This window comes from Manacus vitellinus, unplaced genomic scaffold, assembly GCF_001715985.3.
Source record: "Manacus vitellinus isolate BGI_N305 unplaced genomic scaffold, ASM171598v3 scaffold_22_pilon, whole genome shotgun sequence".
NCBI classification, from domain to species: domain Eukaryota; kingdom Metazoa; phylum Chordata; class Aves; order Passeriformes; family Pipridae; genus Manacus; species Manacus vitellinus.
In genome coordinates, this window is record NW_021939632.1 from 14,103,461 (window position 1) to 14,129,180 (window position 25,720).

Here is a 25,720-nt window from a genome sequence, read left to right on the forward strand (position 1 = left end):
TGTTTGCTCTAAATCTTTGGGGGTAGAATGCATCCTGTATCCTCTTAGTCTGAGATATAATTCAGTTTGAGAATTTAGTTATCAGTTGAATGGGCTAAAATGTGTTTGAAGAGCATAACACTTAACCACATAAAACCTGAGGTAGGAGTGAGCCGGGGAAGCATTTTCTCTGCAGTTCTCTTTACACAGTGAGAGGTGGGGTGCTGGAGTGCTGACTGTGGCATGTGTGCTGCATGCATGTTCTGCCATGTCTCTCAGCTGTGTGGGCTGGAGCTGAGTGAAAAATGAAGGCTCCCTATGGTGTTGGCATCCTGAAAGCTTCAGCTGGCAGGCAGCTTCTTGAAGCTCATTGCTATCCCAGTCTTGTGGACTGACTGGCACAAGAAAATTTATGGTGCTCTTGAAACTTAAAATGTGACCCCATCAGCTACGTAAGGGTAGAAAGCAAGGCAGACAGACAGAATATTGATCAAGATACAGGGATGTTGAATGAACCATTCAGGTATCTGCAAGTACATAGCATGTACAGCACAAGGCCTGCTTTCTGTGTTCCACTCGGTTCCAAAGCAGCAGGATTTGGAACAGACGTGCCAGGAGTCCTTCTGCAACAGGGGCATTAAAGGGAGCACTGTATCATTACATTATCTGTGAGCTAGAATAATAAAATTTAGCATTTTTATTCAAGGATGTAGTTTTCTTTTGATTTCTGTTTACATTTTCCAAATTTTTTGAGGCCTTGAAAGCAGCAAAGAGCTTTCAAAAGGTGTGTGCAGTGATGAGATGTACTGGTAGTATTGGACCCAGAATCGCTGCTGTGTTTGAGTTATTGGAAGAGATGCTACAATTTCTGTATTGATTTCGCTCTTGTGCTGTCTACTTTGATGGTGAATAAGACTTTAGCTTGCATGTGCTTAAAGAATAAATCACAAGGCAATCCTACCGTCAGGTATGGATCTGCCTTCATCCAGACGTGAAGTTTCATGCACTGCATCATCTACTGTTAAAAATACTATTCACCTGTGTAGAGAGTCCTAATTAATCCCTTCTTTTGTTATAATCTAGTAATTACTTGTACCAAGTCAGGAAATAATAAATAGTCTGAATTGTATCTTCAGAAATACTGGATATCCTGCTCAGTCTGCACCTGGACTATTTGATGGGTCTGACCTGTAGCTGTACAATGTAAATGTAAAGTTTTGTAACATGTGGTGTTATTATTTAATTAAACATTTTTATTGATGTTTCTGAGAAGTTTGTTTACTATTGACTGCCCTTTAATAAATATTCTGCAGTGTATAGGCTTTTTCATACAAAAATCTCAATGTAATTTATATTAATGTTATTCTTTATAAAATAGGAATGAAGAGGAGAACAAAATCACTGTTATGATGCTTGCTAAGATGAGTGCAGTTGTCTGTAGTATATGTTACTAGTGTTAATTTGTGAACAACAAAGAAAAATGTATGCAGAAGTGGGACAGGTAGGTTGGCTTCTCATAAATGTTTTTTCTTAAGGTCTAAAAAGCAGAGAATAATGGTTTACTGATCTAACTTGTTCCTGTCTGGTGTCTCCACCAAATAAACCAGAATGTTTTCCAAATTAGCATATTGGGTTACCTGGCATGTTACAGTGGTAAATAGCTCACCAGTCAGCATGGGCCATTCTGTTCTCTCTGTTAAACTCCACTTGTATGTGCCAGAGCAACTGTCAGTTTTGTAAGGAATGCAGTCTGGTAAATTCTCATAAGAGACACCTCATCCATTTCAAAAGAACTGCTGTTTAAAATCAGCTGTTTTTAAAATGTTTCAGAACCAGACTGGGTCTAGATGAATCATTCTAGCCATAACTGTAAAAATGCCACATTTTGAGGACATATTCTGTGGAAGGGACAAGACTGAGATTAGGCTATTGAGCAAAATGACCGTTTAAAAAAACAAGTAAGTAAAGATCCATATTATTGAATGAGCAGATGGTGGTCTGTGCTGTGAAACATTAGCTGGAAAATTAACATCTTAAAGTGATATTTAGGAAGGGTAGGTACAGTAAGAGGCACAGGAATATTGGAAGAAAGAACTATACAGAATGGTCTGGAAAACATTGAAAAATTCATTAATTAGCATTGAATGTTTTTTGATTGTGATATACATAAGCAGGTTGCTGCTTTGAAGGTAATGGGAGAAGAATATGGCTTAGGAAAGCAAACAAACATGGAAAAAAGTTTTACTTCCATTTTTAAGGGAATTAGTCTATATGTGAAAAATAAATGGTTAATAAAGCTCCTTTTGCAATTTTAGCATAAAATGTATTGTATTCGTGGTAAAATGCACTTCTCTTGGATTTAAGGTATCATGAGTGTCACATTTTCTAACATTATTTTGAGAATTCCATGGCAGTTACTTTGGAAAAGAGCATTGCAGTTATGCTGTTTTAGTTTAAAGAGCAGGCCAGATATATTCTGCTGTGAAGTACCTGAGATAGATTTTTGTATCAAAATGACCGTAAAAGGCAAAAAGGTACTAGTTCTTGCATTGTGATTTTTGGAGCATTTACTAGTATGCATTGACCATTTTTGGCTCTGTTGGAGCTTTGGCTGGTTTTTTTGTTTCCTCTTACAGAACTGCATCTAAAAATATGTCATTTCCTGTCGTGTCATGTTTAGGCTGTGTTTGAAGGGAGAAGGTCTGCAGAATCAAGAACAAAAGAAAGAGGGGTTCACAGGATGCACCCTGTCAAGATGCCATCTACAACATAAAAATGTACTCTAGTCCCTCCAGTGTAACATGGACACATCCTGCCCTGGATTTCACTGTCTGCTAGCAGGCTTCTAGGTTACTTTTCAGCTGTATTCTCTGCATTTGTGTTCTACTTCCAAGGAGTTTGGAGATCTTTTAAGAAATAAGGAACAGTAGATATGAACAATCAGCATTGTTGTTGAGTTTGCTGGTAGCTAGTGCCCGTAGGAATGGAAGAATTTCTTAAGAGAGACTGAATGTTACTTCAGTTTTAGTGAAGATGACATTTTTTGAAATGGAGCTGTATGTGCTTAGCCTCTGCTTGTTTCACTTGGCATTGTCACCTTCCTCAAAAGCAAGTTTATGAAATAGATCCTTAAAAAACAAAGGAAAACAAGATTGCAGATATGCTGGGAATGACTCCCCCTTGTAATGCCTGAAGTTGTTTGATCAGCAGCATATGCGTGGGTCAAAGGTCTTCATCTTTGTCCTGGAAATGGTCAAAAGTGGCAACCAGCTGCTGCTGATAGCAAGGACGCTATCATCATGTGTAGCTGAATTTTCTGTGTCCTTTTCTTATTGCTCTTCTCACAGTACTCTGCTAAGGGAATTACGAAGATTGGTTACCTGCGTAGTGGTGTTAAATCTCCTGGCTCTTAGTGATGTATAGCAGAGTGTGTGAAAACATATCATGGCTCATATTGAATTACCTGTGATTGTTAATGTGAAAATGACATTATTTTCTTGGCCAAAGACGCTAAAATAAGTTTGATATATTTTTTTCTTACATAGCCAACTCCTGTAGCTGCTACTACAAATATGGAATAATTATGAGAGTCCCTGTAATCTTTTCATCCACTCAATTTATTTTTCTGCTGTAATAATGGTAATTATGTTGTGTGGTCCGAGAATATTGCTGAAGACGTTTGTTCTCTCTTTCCAGCTAAGCTGTGTTCCTGCCTATAGTGGGAATACTTGTTGTCAGATCAGATCCAGTCCTGGTAATAGCTGTAATACTGTTTGCACAACTTGCAGCCTACAGGAACATAGGGTGTTAAAAATACCTGAAAACAACTGTTTAATTCCAAATTCTGCTCAAGTGAGAATGTGGGGAGTGGTGAAAGAAAAAATGTATGTATGAGGAGAGGCATATAAAAATTAAGTATGTGTGCATGTGGAGGAGAAGCAGTGTGCAGAGGAAGAGAATGCAGTGGGTTTCTTGGCATAGTCTCAAACAAGTTATTTTGCAAACAGAAAAATCTTGTTCTTAGGTTTTTAGAGCTGGTTGAAATTCTCAGAGTTTGTACATTCCTGTTCATAGTAAAATGTAACAGCTTCTTCTTCCACAAATGTGTATATTGAGAAGTTTCTTGTGAATATATGATTTAATTCTGATCTGTTTGATCAGTGCTTTAGTATCTGTGTGGAACATAAAACAAGGGCTTTTTAAGCATCCCAACTATATAGGCATTTGTATGACCTGTTTCTCCTCCAAAAATACCTTATTGGAGTGACGTTCTTCCAAGTAAATTGAATGCCAGTGTTTTCAGTTAATTTGAAGGTGTGTGGGGACTATGTGTTATATACCCAGTGACACATCTGCTTTTCTCATTAAGTTCATGGCTTGGAAGAAACGTCTTATTCAAACTGTGGATTCTGTTATAGGCATTTAAGCCAGGGCTATGATGATCTTAAGACTGAAAGAATAATTTGAACTGTGCTTTAGTGTGCAAGTGACTTTTGGCTGTCGAAATGAGTGTTTGATGGCTGTTTGTGTACTTGTTCTCTATAAAATATTTATTAGGGATGACGTATCAGGAAGGTACATGCTTTTTCTACACATGTGGAGTTCTTTAACCTGGTCCCACATGGACTCTGTAGTCCATGGCCTTATGGTGGCAGCTGGGCTGGTACAGCTTAGCTCAAGAGTGCTAGTATTGGTCTGGTGTGGGAGAGCTTCCCCTTGGGGTGCTGGTTGGTATGTTTTAATTGAATGTGATGAACTTCTGTTCAGACCGTGAATCTGTCAGAGTCACATATAACTATTTCTGCGGTTATGTATTTAGTGCAGAAGGTTTCTACCTGTCTTGGTTTTCTCCCTATGATTTGGAGGGAGATAGTGGTAAGTCTGGAAAAGGAGGAGCAGGAGGAATCTCATAATTGGATGTACGAGTGAAGGAACTATGGCTTGGGTTAGCTGAGGAGCAATTGCTCTTCGTATACTGCAGGGCTGTGGGATTAGTTGCTGTAGCACGTTATATTGCCCATTGATTCTAAAGTGAAGTGTCTGACCCTCTTGCTGTACTTCTTTCACGCCCTTTAATGGTTTTATTATGGTCGTAAATGAAACTGATGTACTTCATTCACTGAAGGAAATAGGGGAATGACATTTCAACCCAAATATTTGTTTTGTGCTGTTATAGAACTGCAGTTTTTAAAAAAATGTCTTTTAACATGTTGATGAACAGTATAAGCCTGTTAAGGTTGTTACCCCTCTAACAAGTAGTGCATTCAAATGTCCCTGGGCACACTGCACTTTCAGATTTTATTTTTTTTTTTTAAGGCAAAGTCTGAGAAACTGTTTCCATATTTTGATTATTTCCATGTTTATTTTCTAAAACATATAGCTAATAGATGACGTGATACTTCTTTAATTTTTCAAATGGAGATGCTATGTGTTGACTGGCTGCTTCACGTAGCGGCTGCTTCGTTAGAACCTGTTTTGTCTCGGGAGCTGGGGCAGCTCTGGACGAGGCGATGCACCAGGGCCCTGGTGTGTGGGCGCTGCTGGCAGGAGAGCAAGATTGTGGCGTGGGGGCACCAGTTCACTCACTCTGTGCTTGCAGATAGCTGGGGACCGCTGGGTCACCCCTGCTTTACTGCAGCTGTCCTTGCTTGCTTGTCTTGCTGTTGTCGGAACCTGCCCCTTAGTGCACCGTCTCTGGGTTGTGCCCGAATGGCTGTGGTGGGACGACCCTCACGGTTCAGTCAGTCTACTGCAGACAAGGTGGCTGTGGGCAGGGACTGGGCTGGAAGTGCCAGCACCTCGCCTTCCAAGTTGGTTTCTTGAAATTGTACACTTGTCACTTCTTGAGTTAAACTGCATGTTATTGTAAAAGGATTTCATGCAGTGCCACACACACTGCCAAGTTAGAAAATCTGAGTGAAAATACCTTTAACATTATTTCTTCCATAAATTTGTTGTAGATGAATTATAAAAATAACTGTCTGTTTTACAGTAGCATTTTGCACTCAAGTCTGTTCTTGGCATGGGTATTGTTCTTTCCGTTAAATCAGAATGACTGTATAGCTTGTGAAGGAGAAATTAAACCTGTAAGTAATATACAGGTTTCGCCTGCTATTTCACAATAGCAGTTTGACAAAACTGTGAGGTATCCTGATTAAAGCCAGAGAATGGTGTCTGGAATGGAAAACTGGATTTTGAAACTCAGCTTTGGAGCAGACCATACCATTTCTTCTAAGAAATATGTCTTGTACCAATGGAAAGGAGATCTGCAAAACTCTGTTTCAAATCCATGCAGGCTGGCTCTGGACTGTGAGGGGAAAGGGTTTATTTTTCCATGTGACTTTCAGAAAGTCAAGTGGCCTTTCCAAAACAACAGGTATCTTTTTGCGCTGTAGTATCTTGCCATAGTCCTCATGCTGCCGTTGGCTTCTTTTTTTCCAGCCTCTATCATAATCTGTTTCCTGAAAAAGGCTAAAGGAGTAAAATGAAAATCACAGTCCTTCAAGTGCCAAGCCTCCAGGCAACAGAGATTAATGGTGTACTTGGCCATGGCTTTGCACTGGTAGTTCCAAAATGCAGCTGTGGAGTAGCAGATTAGGAGAATATTCAGTCACTTAAAATAGCTGTTAATAACATACTGGCCGTGATGGATGTCTCTGTAAAAAGCATCATGAGTAAGTTCTCTGCTGACACGGTTACTGGTTGTATTTTGCTGGGAGAGGGTTGTTTTTTGGAGGAGTCCAGTCTCATGGTTCAGCTCCGGTTCCCATTAGCAGCCCAAGTGTATGAAGGGACAATCTCTGTGTTAATTAATCTGTGATGCTCTTGTTTTGTGACTTGTGTGTGGGAAGCCAAATCCAGGCACAAAGCAGAGGTGGTGCCACCAGTATTCAAATGTGATATCTATCACGTTGACTAACTTGAGTGATGTTGACACACTGTTGGTTTGACGTTCCCATCTTCAGTGTTGTCAGTTCTAAAAACAGCTGAGAACAAACCAGTGCAGAGGACTGAAAATACAGCTCTTGTGGAGGGCTGTAGATGTCCACATTGTGGACATCATCAGAGGTCTCTGCCTGGAGGTTGTAAACATTTGGTAGACGACTAGTGACTGTGAGTGATAATTTGGTAGTAAATTTTAATCCAAGTATTGAGTTAGAGCTCAATTTGTTCAGTTTGTTAGAGTTCATTTTGTTCAATCTAGTGAAGCTCCTTGCAAGAAGATACTGGGACTGGGAGAGAAAAAGGATGCAGGAATCTCTCTGTCTAGTCAGGGTTGGAGACGTTTCATAGCATTTAGCTTCACACTTTCCAAATTTGCCCCCCTTGTGTGTTATGGGGTCTTTCTGAAAACATAATGAAATGCAAAGTCTGCAGTGGCAGCATTGTTATCTGAGAACAGCAGTAATAAATTGGACGTTTGTGCTCAATGAAGGCTACAAAATTGGAAATTACTTACACTACTGACTATCTTATTTCCCCTGTATGTGGAAATGGTTAATGGTTTGTTACCCAGGAAACACTTCTATGATTTCTACTCCAGTCTGTTAGAGCTGAAACTACTGATGCGTTGCTTTTACTTTTACAGAAAGGCTGGCAAAGATGTGGTGCCTTGTTTAGGTAGAAGATACCATGGAAAAGGAAAGAATTTAAGGAATGAAGAAAACTTTGGGAGATAGAGTATCTGAACTTGGTACAGACTGTGGGTTTTTTTATATTTGTTTAAATCAAAAGGTAAATTACTCAATGGAGCCTCTTAATTTGATGAACAGGATATTTGCTTTAAAAAAATGTTGAAGATCATCTCCCTCCTTTGGCTTGATTTCTTTTGAGTAAGTGTTTATTCCAAAATAGAACTGTAATGAATCTCTGATAATTTTCCTTCTCTGAAGTACGTTGTGTAAATTTTATGTTGTCCTTGGATAGTTCCAGGCTATAAGTGAGGAAAAGATTTTCACTGTGGAGTGAGGGAATAATTCCAGGAGCTTTGGAGGGTTTTTGGCTTTCTTTTGATATGGTTTTCTCATCTTAACTTAAACTTTCCTTTTGGAAGTGACCAAGATAGTTTCATGAGGAATACTGGAGGGAGTTCAGATAGCTGTGAGCAGATACTACTCCCAGTTCTCACTGTTGTTTTCATTAGCTGAGAAGGAGCCACAGCCACCTCTAAATGTCTCAAAAATTACCAATGAAACAGGGAGGGTTTTAAAATCTGCACCCTACTGCTTAATATTCTGTAATGTCTGTTAAAATGGAAAGTTGGTTCTGGTGTATTTTGCTTTGGATCTCAACAACTCTTTTGGGCTATTTTTGAATAAATGAAGTTACACCCTTTCTTCTTGATGTTCCCCTGACTTTTCTTGTCAAATACCAGTTGTTGAAAGCATAAAATAGTGAAGAAAATGCAAAGCTCAGTATGCCAGGGGGCCTGTAGGCCCAAGTGCGGAAATCAGATGGAGGTCTTGTGGTTTGTGTTGCCGTGGCATCGGGGGCGAGAACTTGGAGTGAGGTGTAGACCACGTGGTCTCATTCTTCTACCTGATACCCAAAAATGTTTTGTACAAAGGAAGTACACCTCCTACCAAGAAACATTCTATAAATGTGCCCACGAAGAACGTTAAGATTTGACCACAGTCCCACCAGCAGCATTTTGCATAATTATGGCTATAAAGTGTAAAAGTACCTCAAGTTTGCATCTAATCGGGGGATGATAATTTGATTCAAAATTGCAGGGACAGATCGATGGGTTTGTCCTCCTCGCCCTCCCCAGAAGGGGGATGGCTTTTGGTAAGCCTCGTGTCCTCAGCTGGGCTGAGTGTTGACCTGGGATGTTAAGCTTGTGATTGCAATTGTATTGTTAGTGCTGTATATAACTGCTCTACAGTTAATGCATTATCACCAGCAGTCCAAAAGAACCTTATATGTTGCATTCAATAGATTCTGCTATTCATGAATCCGACAGGCTCTTGTGGATGTGACCAGCCCTGGAGTTCACAGACTGTTTGTGCATCTGGCCTCAGAGCTATAGTTATGTGTTTGCAACACCAGTCAACAGCAGATGGCAAACTGAGTCCTGGTGCCTACCTGAATGTGGGCAATGAGTTCCTGCTTCGTTCTGCTTCCTGGAGATGTGTTTATGGAGACAGGTTTATGAAGCATGTTTGCTACATACAGTTATCTAAAGGTCTGCTGCAGATCTAGATAAAAGTCAGTAAGATGTCTTGATGCCTTTTCTAAGGCTTGAGTAGTGCTTGGCATAATTGGCAAAATGGAGTTTTTCTTGCCTCAGCTGTTTTGTTCAGGTAGGATGGGTGGGTGTAGGGTGGGTGTAGCTGTGCTATGGTGTTACACAGAGGGGTGTGGTGCTATGCTGGTCCCTCTTGAGAGTGGGGCTTGTGCCTGTCCCTGTTGCATTCTGACTGCACCTTGCACATGCAGGTACAGCTGATCAGATGATGCAGTCAGATCCACCTGAGCCAAAGTTGTGCCTCAGTGAGGTCAGTTAAACAGACATCCTGGAGCTCTGATTTTACGGGATTATCTCATATTTGGCCCTGAATCTGGGATTGTAAGGAAGTAAATCTGTTCCTGTAAGCCAGCAGATGCTCATAATTGGCAGTGGGACTTGTGTCATTATCATGTATTTCCAAGAAGTAATTAAGAGAAAGCAGTAATTAATCATTCTAACACAGAGAGCAACTGGACTGATTAATTTGGTTAAAAATTAGAATATTAGTTTGAAGTTGGAAGGTGCTTGTTTTAATTATAATTAGAGCTAAAGAACATTGTAGTTTTACACCGGAGTATGAGAGAATTCTGATTTTTTTTCCAACACTGTCACTCTATAGACACTTCTTTTAAATTAACTTCTATTAATAGTTCATTATGTTGCATTTCTGAAGATTAATGCCTGTGCAGTCTGATTGGTTCAGGGAAAACTCGATCACTTTATAGTATATATTTAAGCAACAGGAATGGGGAAGATCAGGACCCAAGTTGTTTGAAGCATTTGTTCCTCTAATTTATATGAGGAATAGTAATACTTCTTTTGTCTGACTTTTAGCTCATATGGTAAACATTAGATACTAAGTCATCATAACTCAAATATTAAAAAGCTAAGGCTCTGACAGGAACCGATGCTCAGACATGTTTATGTTCAGTATACTGTATGGCTGAGCTTATGTTCTCTGTATAGTAATAAGGCAAACCTGCTATGGGATAGAAAAATCAGTAAAATTGTCTGCATGTTGGAGCCTTTTGTTTCTGACTCTGCGGTCTTGACATTGGGGTGTTATTTAGGTATCTAAACATGGGTTCTGGAGCCTGATTTTGGGCATTTCAGACCTGAATTGAAAGTAGTGATGGTAGCCCTTGTACACAGACCTTCAGGAAGAAGTCCCAGTGAATAAAATGAACCGTACTGTGATCATGGGTGGGGAGAAATTATGAACGCATTTTTGTGACCCTTTGTTTGCAGAAGAAGTTCTTAGGTTTTAATGCTGGTGTTTCATCTACCAGTGTAAGGAGATAGTGATAGCTAGGAGAGCACCTCCTCACCCCACCCCTTACCTGTTTCCTTTTGCAGAAGGAGCTTCTGCTTGCCACTGAGAAAGCTAAAATGAAACATGCATGGCTGCAGAAAAACCTAACCTGTTTTTAGCATAATGAGCTCAAACTTCATTAAAATTCTTCTATTAAAACACAGCTGAGTAAGTAGCCATACAGTAATGACTGGAATGTGTCCTTAGTCCGGATTGACTCTGTTGAGCACGTAGCACGGCTCAGAATACAAGCTGATTCATTTGGACTGCTGCAGTCATGCTGAAATTCATACTGATGCATGGTACACATCATACTTCTTGAATTTTAAATTAAGTAATTTGGCTTCTATGATAGAATTTTGATTTTTCAAATGTATCTCTTAAACAGCAGACAAGCTGAATAGCAGCTCTGCTGATCCCAAGTCACAATGTGCTTGCAGGGGATTTTTGTTTTGCTTTATTTATTCAGCCAAAGATTAGATGCATGTGACTTTCTTACTTACGTTCCTAATAATGTGATAATCCTCATAATGTTTATAATCCTCGTGATCTTCTGTAACCTGTCTTGCAGAACCTGGGAGCATAGGTTTAGTCTTCTCTGCTGTGGTCTGTGGGACAGAAAAGTAGTAAAGAAGTACAAAGGAGTTATGCCTCTTTTTAATGGGTATTACACTTGAACTGATCTAATCCTTTGCAAGCGCCTGCTCATAGTGTGTGCTACTGTTGAACTGTGTTGTGAGGACTTACAGTGACAGATTCAAGATTTTTGTATTTGATAAACCTTGAAGACTAGTGACAGGATTCCTGACAAAAGTTCTTTGAAGTCTGGGAAGTTTTAAATAAGTCTACTTTGAATTACTTTGTTTATACAATGGAAAATAACTTATGCAAGATTAGGGAAAAATAGCTTACACGAGATTTTTATGGGGGGATATGGGCATTGGAAAGGATCTCAGGTTGCCTGTTTCCTTTGAGATCATGTTGGATTGATGTCTTACCCCCCCCTTTTTTTTTTATTTGTTTTTTTTGTTTAATGAAGGCTGAACAATCTGCTGATCTCAGGAGGTGTCTGAGATGCCATAGGATGTTTGGGGCATCTTATCACAGAATATGCTGAGTTGGAAGGGACCCACAAGGGATCATCAAGTCCAACACTTAGCCGTGCACAGGACCATCCCCCAAGAGTCACACCATGTGCCTGAAAGTATCATCTAAATGTTTCTTGGGCTCTGTGTTGGTGCTTTGACCACTGCCCTGAGGAGTCTGTTCCAGTGCCCACCACCCTTGGGGTGAAGAGCCTTTTCCTAATATCCAACCTAAATCTAAACCTGACACAACTTCAGGCCATGCCTTTGAGTTCTGTCACTGGTCACCACAGGGAAGAGATCAGTGTCTACCCCTCCTCTTCCCCTCACAAGTAACTGCAATGAGGTCTCCCCTTGGTCTCCTCCATGCTGAACAGACCAAGTGCCCTCAGTCACTCCTTCTGTAAGTTAGGAAATCAGTGCCTCTACTTTCTTAAAAGTTATGGTGGTTAGTGTTAAAAAGAATAATTTCATCTGTCTTTCCCTGGGCAATAACAGAACTGAGGAGAAAATGTATTTATTCCCACTTAGTAATAGCTCAGAAACAGATGCTTTGCAAAAGAATTACTCCAAGAGATGACAGTTAAATGCACTGTTGCCAAAACGGGAAAATGAAGTTATTAATGGCCTTTCTAAAAGCAGGGTTGTTTAGATTGCAAACTCTTGTGATGACTGCTACATTTCTGAAAAAATGCTTGAAAAAGTTGGCAGATGTATCTAGGGGGAAAAGCAGGAAACACTTTAAACCAAAACCCACCTACACTGTGTACCCTGCTTTTATATGTGTATGGATCAAAAGCAAATATTTTACCTGAAAGTTTCAGCATTCAGGGGTTTACCTTCTTGAGGAGGACAAATTATGGATTGTGGGAGAATTTATTTCTGTAAAAGTGATGAAAATTTGGTTGTTTCACAAACATTTTACAGATATAATTTTGCGTTTTAAAACATCAGTTTCGGGTTTACTTTAGGGACATTAAATAAATATTTTCTTAATAACAAAAATTACGTATTGAATGTAATTGATCTCCATGCAGCGCTACAGACTGGGGGCAGAGTGGCTGGAGAGCAGCCAGGCAGAAAGGGACCTGGGAGTTTGGATTGACAGGAAGCTGAACATGAGCCAGCAGTGTGCTCCGGTGGCCAGGAAGGCCAGTGGCATCCTGGCCTGGATCAGGAACAGGCCAGCAGGACCAGGGAAGTGATTCTTGCCCTGTACTCAGCACTGGTGAGGCCACACCTGGAGTGCTGTGTCCAGTTCTGAGCCCCTCAGTTCAGGATGGATATTGAGGTGCTGGAGCAGGTCCAGAGAAGAGCAACGAGGCTGGTGAAGGGACTTGAGCACAAGTCCTGTGAGGAGAGGCTGAGGGAGCTGGGGTTGTTCAGCCTGGAGGAGGCTCAGGAGAGACCTCATCACTCTCTATAACTGCCTGAAAGGAGGTTGTAGCCAGATGGGTGTCAGTCTCTTCTCCCAGACAACTATCAGTAAGACAAGAGGGCATGGTCTTCAGCTGTGCCAGGGGAGGTTTAGGTTAGATATTAGGAAGAAATTCTTTACAGAAAGGGTAATCAGGCATTGGAAATGCCAGCTTTACCCTCCTGGACACTAATGTCAGGGATATCTTCTCAAATGTTTTTTGTACTAGGGTCAGGAAGCACATAGTCTGGTTCAGCATCCATCCATCCATCCATCCATCCATCGCACCTGCAGTGTTGCACCATCCACACACCATTATCTTGTCCTTGGTCTTTCAGCTGAGCACAATGTTTCTTCCACAAACTATTGCATACTGGTTGCTGAAGCTAACTAGCTGCCTGAGAGGCAGCTGTGCTTTCTCTGTGTGTGACATTTCAAAGAAGACAATATAAGAATTTTTTTGACACCCCTTATTTTGCAAGTAAATATGTCTACTGGTGGTTTTGTGATAATACTCATGGTGTACAGTTGATGCAGAAAAAAATTTGCTTTACTCAGTTTTTAAAATAAGAACTTTTCACATTTGTTTACCAGAACAGTGTCTAAGGAAGGATTGTTAGAGTAGGCTTTTTGTAGGAGAAATAAGTCCTTTGTGGGCCTGTTCCTGATGAGAGATTTGTTGGAGAAAAAATTTCAGCTTCAAACTGGAGCATCTGTCAAAGGAGAGGAGAGGGGAATGCATGTTTGCACAGAGCCTGGAACAGTTCAGTAGGTACTTGCTTGGGCCAGAAGGGATCTTGCTTTGATCAGAGATACCAAGATGCCTTTAAATTCAGGCAAACAGTGGTGCAGGACTGGTGTAAAACTAGAAGACATCTTGAAAACCACTTGTATTTACTGTTTGGGGGGTTTCTGGTCATTTTAGAAACAATACTTTTCCCACCCTTATCAACAATTCCTAGTAAGGCAAAAAAAATACCCCACTTGACTCCCTGATAGAAATATGGTGTTTGCAAAATTGCCAGACACCTGCTTAACTTTTATCAGCCACTGTCAGTGAATACTGCAACAATAATAGCAGTAATAACAGTACAGGTACTGCTTTGCAGGGCCAATAATTGCAGAACTGTTACTGCTATACAGCTTTCCCCCCCTAATTTTTTTTTTAAAAGAACAGTGCTGTGATGTAGCTTTTCATCCATCTTCGAGTGTTTGCACGTCAAACCTCTAGCAACGTGATGAAAACACTTTCTGATTCTGTTGCCTTCCTCTTCTCTAATGTTCCTTCTACAGATCTCTTTAAATTATTTTGCTTTCCCTGCAGATTACTGGTTGGAGCTCCTCGGGAAAAGGCCTTTCCAGCCCAACAAGCCAACAGAACAGGAGGACTGTACAGCTGTGACATTGCATTTCCAAATAAAAATTGCATACGTATCAAATTTGATGAGGAGAGTAAGTCTTTCAGTGCTTTTGTTTTTAATGTAAAGAGTTGTCTGATTTTTCTTGTTTGATGTCCTTTCCAGAGGCAGTGTATCAGACAGTTGCTTCTGGGAATTTATACGTAACTCCTTTTTGCATCAGAATAAGTTTGTAGCTTAATTGCTAAGATAATATGAGATGCTTAAATATTGGTAGATTCTTACTCTTTTGTAAATTGACGTAACATGAAGTAGTAGGCTAGAAGTGTTTATTAAAATGGATATTGTTAGTGATAAAATGTACAGACAGTGCCACCTGCAGACTGTCTGGTGTTCTGTGTGAAGTGCTTCTCCTGACAGACGTCAGAGAAAAAGAAAAGTAAAAAGAAAATGCAGTTAACTCTTAATATTTTAAGTTGTATTATGATACTCTGCAGCTGACCCGAAGATGGAGAGTAAAGAGGACCAGTGGATGGGTGTAACTGTCCAAAGTCAGGGGCCAGGAGGAAATGTGGTGGTAAGTATAAAGGACTAACTTATAAAAACATTTGAGGTCTACAGTAAATGTTCTTAGTGGTCTGTGTTTCTATGCAGCTTGCTGAAAGGTAACTTGCCTAAATTTATTCCTGTGATTCCTTGTAGGTAAAGACATAAATGTCTCCTTAGCAAAGTAAGGCACTTGAGATTGTAAGAGCTTTAAATTAGCCTCTCTTTAAAGAGATTTAGCCTCTCTTTATAACCTTCATAACAACCTAGGATGGACAGTTTTCAAGGGTGCCAGTTATTTTTTGTCATATACACGTTGTTTCTTTTAAATATCGCAGAAATAGGGAAGAGTAGTGTAGGTCATAAAAGTAGCAGGTTGTCATCAGTTTGTTTTCCAGGACGATCGGGCTCACTTTACCTTTCATCAAGGACTTTGAGTTGCATCTGTGAATTAATGTGGTCATTACACTGCAGTAAGACAACTAACTATTCTTTATTTTATACAGTACAGAGATACTCTTTATTTTATGCTAAACAGAGAGAAAAAGCTTTTGGGAATTACCAGAGAATGTTATTTTTTAAAGTCTTTCTCAGTTAAATAAACCTCTCATGGTGCTGCAGGATACCAGCTACATCATAAAACAGGTCTGCAGTGAAGCTTCCCCATCTAATTATATTTTTGCAGGTTAATGTCACTGGGTCCAAAACTGGAAGCAGGTGACTTCAGCATGTGAATCTGGTTATTTAAGGATATAGAAGCAGTAATAACTAGGTTCCGTCTGTCTCAGAACCCAAGGGGGAGAAAAGCAGATGTAAGCAGTCCTGTTCATTAACTAATTGTTCATCAACTAATGCTGTCTTGTCTTTTCTGAGAAGAAACTTTTCTTTGTGAGTGGTAAATGGGAAATGCACTTATTAGATGAGATGTGGGCAACCTGCAGGTCACTGTGCAGCAGGACAGTACTACAGTGCTCTAAGTGTGGAGCAGCTGGGTGTTTGCCTAATATTTAGGCCTTGATAGGAACCATAGAAAAGGTTTGTCAGCTGAGAAACCTGACTTGCTTGTGCTCTTCACACACCTGCTACATCTGGCTCTGCAAGGAATACTGCTGGAAAAGGGGTTTGATTGTTCACATTTTTTTTTATAGTGGTTTGGCAATTACACTGCTTAACCCAGTGGTTATTCATCCTTTGTGTTAAGTATTTGATTAGAATTCTGTTCCCAGGGGAACAGTCTAAAAGGATAAGGAACAGGATGTGCTTAGTGCTGCAGCTCTGTCCCAGTGACAGTTACCCTATAAGGGGAACATCCAACATAGGAAGTAGGAACAACTTCCCTTCCCTTCATTGGTAAAGCTTTCAGCCTCTGCTTAGTGGCACTTTTCTGGAAGGGGAGAGTTCTGAATGGTCTCAGGTAGATGGTAGTTGAACCAGCTTCTCATGTCCTGAACAAGCGTGTAAGTCATTTAACTCTGAGAGATGTTGGGCAACACAGACACTTCTTTCTTTGTGTGAGAGAGAGTGGTTCTCTCACTTCTTGAGAGGGTTTAGGTATCAGGAATGGCTTTAGGGATTTAACCATGTGGCCTTCCTTGACCATGAAGCTGGCTGCTTTGACTTTGTAGCTGCCCAGCCTTTCCCCTACGTTGCCCCCAGGAAACACTGGACTCTGCATTGCAACAGAGACACGTCTACAAGGTGCCTTTCAGCATTGTCAGCATGAAGGATTGCTGAAGGAGACCAACCTTCTTGGATGACTTGCATACAACATACAGAAAACATCACCTATTATTTCTTCTGTCTTGCAGACCTGTGCACATCGCTATGAGAAAAGGCAATATGTAAACACAGTGCAGGAAACCCGGGATATCATTGGAAGGTGCTATGTGCTGAGCCAGGACCTCACTATTAAGGATGATATGGATAATGGAGTTTGGAGTTTTTGTGACGGTCGTTTAAGAGGCCATGAGAAGTTTGGTTCCTGTCAGCAAGGTGTTGCTGCTACTTTTACTAGAGACTATCATTATATTGTGTTTGGTGCCCCAGGCACTTACAATTGGAAAGGTATGACTTGGCTTCCTTCCTGCCTACCCTTCCCGTTTCCTCTGAGGCTGCTCTCAAGGGTTGCATCCAAAGTTTTACATTTTTTTTTTTGTTTTTTGGGGGATGGGGGAGGGGATAATAGGGATGTAATGATTTAACCCTCTTTTCACAACACGCTATGACTCTGTATCAAAATTATTTACTGCAGTTTCTTTAAATATCCTTGAAGTATATGAATAGATAATGGAACTTTGCACATTTGTACAGCAGTTTTTTCCCTTGTAAGTCTAATCTTATGGTGAGATTGAGGGCTTACTTTGACAAGTGGAACAAATCACTAAATTTTTAAAAATTATTTGACCAGCCTTTTTCTGCTTTTGAGCAAATGTTAGATAGCTACACTGAGATCTTTATCCTGCAGTGTTCTCCACTTTATTCTTTGTGAAGTCTGTGAACAGTAGTACTTTCCAAGTTAAATACTGGAGAGCTGCAGGAAGATAACTGAACAGAGCAATTTGACATATATTCATACCTAAATCCATGCATATCCATGTCAAATTTCATGGATAATCTGTCTAAGAGCCAAGTACTGTGTATCATCCAGGAGATATTCCAAAACTGAGGGAAAAAACCATAAGATATTCTCTGTGTTGAGAAGCATCTAAATGGCCAGCTCAGTCTCTTGAAGTGATTTTTCCCATCACACTTCATTACACCAACAGCTGTGAATTCTTCCCTCTTGAGAACAGCTGATCCTCCAACCACTATGTTTTTCCACCTCGCACACCTGTGCCTGCCACCTGAACCATGCAAAATCGTTGAGTTAAGCTCTGGCACAAGGTGTACTTTAGTGAAAACTTAATCTTCCACGTATCTGTCAACAAAATCTGACCAAGCTGAAACAGCATATTGAGTTCAGACACCATTTTACTTCAATTGCAGAGAAGTGCTAGGACAGTCCTAAGACTACTCTTCTGTATAATGGAAAAACATGTTTGTGCTTGCCAAAACATTAAATACGCCTGTTGATAAAAGGGAAGCACACATTTTATTGAACAATAGCTCTTTCCCCTTAAATACTGTTTCTAAATATACCACTGGTGTTTGTCATAGCTGAACAGTAGTTTTATTTTTTTTTAAATTCCTGTGTACTTATCTCCCTTTTAAGAGAAGCTTTATGAGGCTAAGAAACGATGAGAGTAGTTTCTGACCAGATTGGTTTCATGTGTGTTTGAGAATTTTCTTAGTATCCCATGTTTTCCAGATCACTGTGTGGCCTCTGTAGAGCAGCATGAGCTTCTGCCCCACAGATAGAACAGAGAGAGAATGCTGTTCTCTCAGTGCACTATTCTGTGTTTGTCCCATTTTAACAGCACTCACTATCTCATTCAACGTAATTGATATAAGTTGGGAACCATTTATCTGTTATTTTTCTCACCATTCATTTGCTTTTATTTTATCATTTCATTTTTTCAGGGGTGGTTCGTGCAGAGCAAAAGAATCAGACATTTTATGATCTGGGTATCTTTGATGATGGGCCTTATGAAGTTGGTGATGAGAGCCGCCAAGATAAGAATCTAGTTCCTGTTCCAGCTAACAGTTACTTAGGTAGGATTAAATACATATGGTAAATCTCTTTAGGCCTCTTAAACATTTATGATCCCAGTCTGGTGTGATGATACGAAATGGGAGGAGAAGATCTTTCATTGCGGCCCTGTAACATGTTCACCATTTTGGATAATTCACATTTATGGGCCAGCTTTAAGTGTAAAATGATACTGCTGAGGTACCTGGAAGAGCTGCCATTGTAATGTGAGATTCAAGAGCTGTGATGAGGACCTATAGAATCTCAGGGAGTGATTATAATCACTGTGATGGTTCAGTGCAGTGTGTGGATCTGTAGTCCTTAGTCACAGGGTCTCTGCTATGTGCTGTCAGAAGGCTTATCAAAATTTGAGTTTCTGGATGTAATTGTTAAGACTGCAGATTTTCTCTCCTTGTAGACAAGTGCAATTCTTTTATTCTTCAAGTTTTTAAAACTCCAGTGGCCTTCTTACAGACCTTTAAAATATCGTCATATAAGTAGTGTTTATATTTTGTGTGTGTGTTGCAGGAGGTGAGTGTCTTGTCTTTTGTGCACTTACGAAAGCAGAAATATGTCTTTAGGCCACTGGATCTTTCTGTACACCAGTGAGATACATTGGTGCAAAGAAAAGGCTATGCTGCAATTTTGAAAAGGCTTTCAGTGTAAAGAATCTTTCTGCTCTGGTGCAGATTTCTGTGTGTTGATCCACTGCTTTTGGCGTATGCAACAAATACAGTTTTGGTAACTTGAGACTGGAATTTCTGTGTGAGTGGTGGAAAGCTGAACAGATGGGAAGGGCATTGCTAATCTAAAAAGTAAAAGCAAGTCAAGAAGAGAGCAAACTTAGAGCTACACATCTGTTAGTAGAAATAGAGCATAAACTTCTGTTAAATATCAGGAGTAATTATTGGGTGTAAAGAATAGCAATTAAAAAACCCCATCCTAAGAGCTTAAGTTAGACAAGCTGATAGCATCTTCTGGTGAAATACGAATTGGTAAGGTGAGAAGTGCTGTGGAGGTAGGTGCCTTTTGCTGCGAACAGTCAATTCTGACTTTTTGCAGTTTCATAACAAATACATTTATCTCCTAAATGTTTGTCATAATCAAAACCACTTCCAGGCAAGCCAGCTCTTCACTGGCATTTCTGTTCCCTCTGTTCAGACAGTAAGTGAACATGGTTAGAGGTGTTTTGCTTAACTGCTGGTTTTTTCTCTTCAATCTTTCACTCGTGTTTACAGGTCTTCTATTTTTGACAGCGGTATCTGATACCCATCCAGATCAGTTTGTGTACAAAACATTGCCTCCCAGCACACAGGTGGACAAATCAGTGGATGTAATGATGAATAGCTACTTAGGTTTGTGACCACATGAAGTGGCAACATCTGGTCAGATACAATCTCCAGACCTTTGACACGATCCTCTCCCCTCTATCCCCTCTCATCTCAAATACATTGCAAGCAAAGCATGTAAAACTAGGGATTCAGATGAAGAGGAGATGGCAAAGTAACCAGGCTTCAGAGAAACACTGATCTGTCATGCATTTCTCCAGACCCTCTCATCCCTCCCCCAGCTGGGACCCCCTCAGTTTTTCTGGAACTGTCTCATTGTGAATTGCTGTAATTGAGAGTTCTCATAGTAGTGGTGAAGTGTTTCAGAAGGGAGACTCCCATCTGCTGGCTGGTATCATCCTACCTTGCAACATGTGCAGTTTTCAACTTTGGCCTTTGTTGGATATGTTGCTATATGCAGTATAGTCATTTAACTTGGTTTTTCATATTTTAAAATGTATTGATTTTTATAAAGAATAGGTAAGACTAAATTAATTTCAACATATCCATTAGAGCTGCACTAAATTAATATTGCCCATTTCACCATTACTGTGTAAGCTGATTCTCAAATACTGTATACATCATTCATGTGGAATACTTTGCTTGTGCAATACATTTTGCATGTTTGCAACAGAATGATATTGACTTGTACTTATAATTTTGCCAGAGGTGAAATACTTGAGCTATATTCAAGTGGTAAGGTGGTGTCATTTCTAAGCTGGTATGTTTAAAAATGATCTTGTATTTGGTGTCCATGAAAAGCAGATCCAAGTGAGCAATGAAATTATACATTTTGTGGGAGAAATACTTGAATGTAATGTGTGGAGGAGTGTCAATTTGTAAACTTGTGTCCACAAGTCCAAATAGAAATGGAGAATTCCCAGCCATATCCCATATCTTACTGTATTTTAGATAAAACTTGTATTCCATGTACCACTTTAATATAGCAAGGGAAATTTTTATTTTTTGTATTAAAATACAAGCTGTTATTTAGTTTGTTTATATTTTATTTCTTTCTTTGGTAAAGGTTTCTCTTTGGACTCTGGTAAAGGAATTGTCTCCCAAGATGAGATGACTTTCGTGTCTGGTGCCCCAAGAGCCAACCACAGCGGAGCAGTTGTTTTACTGAAAAAAGAGAAAAATCAGAGAGCACTTTCACTGGAGCACATGTTTGAAGGAGAAGGGCTGGCCTCTTCTTTTGGCTATGATGTTGCTGTTGTGGACCTCAACAGTGATGGGTATGGCTGTGGTTAACTCCTGCTGGCTGTACAAAGGATAACAATCTTGCTTATTTCTGCTTTGGTTTTCACATTGTAATTATAAGGAATGCCACCTTCCACGTTTTGCTGGAGGAAATGGCAAGCATCTTGAAGAACCAGTCAGGACACAGTCTGTGTTTCTAATTATAGAAAAGAGTTTTATTTAAACAATTAGTGTAAACAATGACAGAAGGAACCAGTCTTATACGCAAAGAAGACCCTAGATAGAAGATCCTTGTATGCCACCAAAGGAATGAACCAGCTTGTGGTGTCAAGTGGGGCTGTTGCTCAACCAGTTTAATGCATGTTTTGGTCTTTGTTCAGCAGCTCTTTGGGCAGCTGATCTTTAGCCCACAATCTGATCAGTTACTTTTCACAGTTCTTCTGCAAAAGCACTGCTTTTTTTTTTTTTTTTCTTTTAATTCTAAGATGGCAAGACATTGTTGTGGGAGCCCCGCAGTACTTCGACAGAAGCGGAGACATCGGCGGTGCTGTGTACGTCTACATCAACCGCCAGGGCAAGTGGGAGGGAGTGAAACCTGTCCGCTTGAACGGAACCGCCGACTCCATGTTTGGGCTCGCAGTTGAAAACGTTGGGGATGTTAATCAGGATGGGTATCCAGGTAAGTGGAAGACATTGACAACAAAAATGTATGTGACTGTTTTGCTGATGCCAGACTTGAAACATCTTACCCTTACTGTGATTGCTCACGGCAGAAAGAGCAAGAATGATTTTAGATGTTGCAACTTACTTTCAACAGATATCGCAGTCGGGGCTCCTTATGATGGTTTTGGCAAAGTATACATTTATCATGGATCCAAGAATGGAATAAATACAAAACCAGCACAGGTAATGAAATAACCTTTAATATAAGTAGTAGTCTTGAACAAAATTAAAGAAATGATAGGGCTATCCATCTTCTCCCTTTCCATTACTATTAGTGGGGTGATGGATATGCAGCAAAGTCACAAGATCCTTCAAAGATTGCACTGCTGACCAGAAGGATTAGGAATTCTTGATATTAATACATATTTTTATTTCTGGGGCCGTCCTTTAGCACTAATAGTATGTAGAGAAGGAAAAAGGCATGTAGATGTATAGTTTTGGATTTTTAAAAGTAAATCTGATGATTTGAAAATAATTAGTTTCTTGGGTTTCTCTTTTATTACGACACTTTCTTCTTAAATAAAAAATGTTCATGCCTTTTTAGTTTTCAGGACCACTGTGTCCAGTTTGCAAGGTGAGAATGGAACTTGATTGCACTCCCTAGAATACTGCTAGAATACTTTCTAGAATACTTTTTCAGTTTCAAGTGTCTATAGTGCATAAATACTGTAAGTAAAGATAAACTAAGCAACATCTCTATGCATACGAGTAAATTCTGGTACTCACTGCTATAAAGTAACTTCTTGGAAGAAAAGCAAATCATCTTGGCACTTCAGTGTCATTTACCTGAACTGAACACAGAGATCCTATTTCACAGATTCTATTTCATTGTTTCTCTTCCCTTTCTTTTTTTCCTGGCCATAAGACAGTTATATTCAGTTATTTCACTTTTATAACTTTTAAATGTCTGAATTTTCTCGATCTGTTTGCTCTTTAGATTCTTGATGGTGAAAAAACAAACACCAATTTCTTTGGTTACTCTATTGCTGGAAACATGGACCTGGATAAAAATTCCTACCCTGATATTGCTGTTGGTTCCCTTTCAGATTCTGTAAATGTGTACAGGTATTATATACAGAACCTTAACTACTTACACCGAGGTTTTGATTTTAGTTTTTTAAAAACAATTTTCTTAGTAGTAACAACAAGCTATTGGGCCTGGAGTGTATTTTTCCTACTAGAAGGTAGAAATTCAGGGTCGGGGGGGAGGCAGAAATTCCATAAATTGGTTTATTATTTTATCCTTCTCTTTTCCTTGAGAAACTGCCTTGCAATCAGTTCAGGGTAAGAGGGTGAATGTGGACAGTTCCTGTGAAATGCTGGTGTGTGCAGTATACCTGTACCTTAGCTTTGCCCCATGGTAGCTTGCATGCCTGTCCTTTAATGGAATTTAAGGGTGAGAAGTAATTCCTTTTCCTTAAGGAGAAGTTAACAGATATGTTTGCTAGTGCTTTTGTTTGCTGCTGTTATATAATCTAACTGTGCTTTACTGAAGATGGAACAAAGCAAAACAGAACCAACACCCACTTCCATAGCCAAGGATCCAAACCAGTGAGGCTGAAGCCTTGTGGAGGTTATACTGGGGTCCATGAAACAGCAGTGGGGAAGCCCTGCAGATAAGATCCTTTGGGATTTCTGTAGCACATGCCTAAATTAGGGATGAAGTCAGTCTTTTGCAGACCTCTGCTTTTTTCCAGTTTAACATACTGTTAAGCTGAATCACTAGTAATGGGCAGGAAGAGGACTCTCTGTCTCATCATCAGAGCTGTGAATGCTGCATCAAGTTCAGGTGGTTGCTGTCAGGTCCCAATGGAAGAGGAGCAGAAACTTCAGAACTGGTTATCTGGATTTTGGGAATGAAAACAACTTTTCAGGCAGAAAATCCCATCTCTAAAATGTATAATATCTGTGTACATAATTTTAATGTTCTTGAATATACTGGAACAGCCCCCAGGAAAAGCAACTCACATGAACAGAGTAGGTGGAAGAGGAGTTGATTAGATTATTAAGTGTTCTGCTTACTCAAAAGGAGCTTTAATCTTTTGCTGATAAGGGCAGGATAGAAACTTTTACCAAGGTGAGAATAAAGCCTCTAAGGTGACGAACAGTGAAAGGGGTAGCCCAGTTAAAAGGAGGAGGTGGCTAACTGCCTACTTTAAACAGGCCCTAGGTGCTTTGATGAGAACAGGATCAGATCATTCATTTGGTCATGTGAAATGTCTTCTCTTGTCCCTTCCAAAAAGGAAAGTTGTGAGGCTGAATTATGGTAACAGCCTCCATGCAGAGGAATTAGGCAATGAAAACATTTCCCACAGCCACCCAGGCTCCACATTAAAGCTGTTGTGAACATTAATCTGAATGAACTTTAGTACCTACAGTTGTTCACAGGGGCTGAATTACTGTTGGGGTAGAAACCACCACTGAAATTTCTGTTTTTCATAAGTGTATAAAATTACAACCACAACATCACCACATTAGGTAGCCCCCTTCCCTGTCAGGCATTCAGTACAATGGTAGATGTTCTTTGTTACTTGCTTTGCTTAAATAGTTTTCTTTTGTTTCTAATCAGTATCATAGCAAAAATCTTTTTCTTGGGGTGACTTTGTTGCAAATCAGTGCAGGTGTGGAGGGCATCTGGGATTCACATGAATTATTTCATTAATCTTAACAGAAACTTCTTTTTTTTATGCTTTCTTTTCATTCCCCATTTTCCCTCAAATGAAGATCTCGGCCTGTGATTAGCATTAGAAGAAACATTACAGTACAGCCTGACAGAATTGATCTAAAGAAAAAGAATCCTGAGGACCACAGTGAGATATGGTAAATAAAAAAAATATTCTATCAGAAGCCTTGGTGTACTGAGTTTTCTGTTGCCAAAATTCATTCGCTGGCGATGTTAAAGTGAAGAGGTATGACAATTGTGCAGGTTAAGCAAATGTATCTGCATTTTGACTTCCTGAATTTCTTACAACTATTGTGCTAAAGACAAGGTGTGGAATATGTTCTGTTCATAATGTCTGCTTTTGAAAATTACTTTTTACACAAATATCTGGGCTTGAACAGCTTTCTCTTGAGTAGAGACATAAGAGCAAATGCCAGAAAATTTTTCTAATTGCTTATTAACCATTTTTTCTTGCTTTGTAATCCAGTCTAGTAAGCAGCAAATACCAGTCATAAGACTGATAAGATCAGTGAATGAACTATTAAAACTTTTCAGTCTGTTGGATCATGCCTTAGTAAAGTTAATATGAGTTTCTCCGTACTTTTTACAGGATGGATGTGAAAGCATGTTTTAAATATACTGCAAACCCCAGAGACTTAAATCCAAGAATAAGTAAGTTTTGAAGATAAAGATTTTTGATCTGTTTGTCACGTGATTTGTTTTCTTTTTTTCTTTAGAGCTTATCATGGAAGATTAGTACTCAAATTGTAGTGACTCAGATGGGGCCTGTCAAATTTAAAATGTGACTCCTTACTAAGGTCAGATGTTGCACTATCTGTAGTTGGTCATGCTGGTGTGTTAAGCTGTTCTGTGGATGACAGAAACTTTCTAACTGCTAGTGAGTAAATGGCTGCCATACAGACCCAAACCATTTTGCCTCTCTAGGTTACTGCTGCTTTAGACAATAGATTAAAAAGCCCATTTTATATATTGTTGGTAAGCATTATTTCTTATTGTAGGGTTACCCTATAAAACTGTGTCCTGTATTCATGAAAATGGTTTTGTGGAGATCAGTAACTGAAATAAAAAAATTTACGTTAATAGAAGACTGGAAGACTGTGCCACAATTATAGTCAAAAATGTAAAGCACTTGTTACAATGGTGCTGTTACTACCTCTTGGAGAACCATGTAGGATTTTGAGAGGAAATTAGAAGAATTTTAAGCCCAAAGCTCATTTTCCTCCTGTGTT

General features: G+C 39.6%; 1 protein-coding gene across 2 annotated transcripts in view; it reads left to right on the forward strand.

The window, feature by feature from the left end:
* ITGA6 (integrin subunit alpha 6) overlaps positions 1 to 25,720 on the forward strand; it is a 45,902-nt gene that overhangs the window by 6,806 nt on the left and 13,376 nt on the right. For both annotated transcript variants that reach the window (XM_029959834.1, XM_018071702.2), the window contains exons 2-11: positions 14,347 to 14,474; positions 14,878 to 14,957; positions 16,735 to 16,990; positions 18,446 to 18,577; positions 20,910 to 21,120; positions 21,571 to 21,764; positions 21,903 to 21,991; positions 22,746 to 22,873; positions 24,533 to 24,628; positions 25,081 to 25,142. In XM_029959834.1, coding sequence (XP_029815694.1) covers positions 14,347 to 14,474; positions 14,878 to 14,957; positions 16,735 to 16,990; positions 18,446 to 18,577; positions 20,910 to 21,120; positions 21,571 to 21,764; positions 21,903 to 21,991; positions 22,746 to 22,873; positions 24,533 to 24,628; positions 25,081 to 25,142 — 1,376 coding nt within the window. The remainder of the gene's footprint in view (positions 1 to 14,346; positions 14,475 to 14,877; positions 14,958 to 16,734; positions 16,991 to 18,445; positions 18,578 to 20,909; positions 21,121 to 21,570; positions 21,765 to 21,902; positions 21,992 to 22,745; positions 22,874 to 24,532; positions 24,629 to 25,080; positions 25,143 to 25,720) is intronic.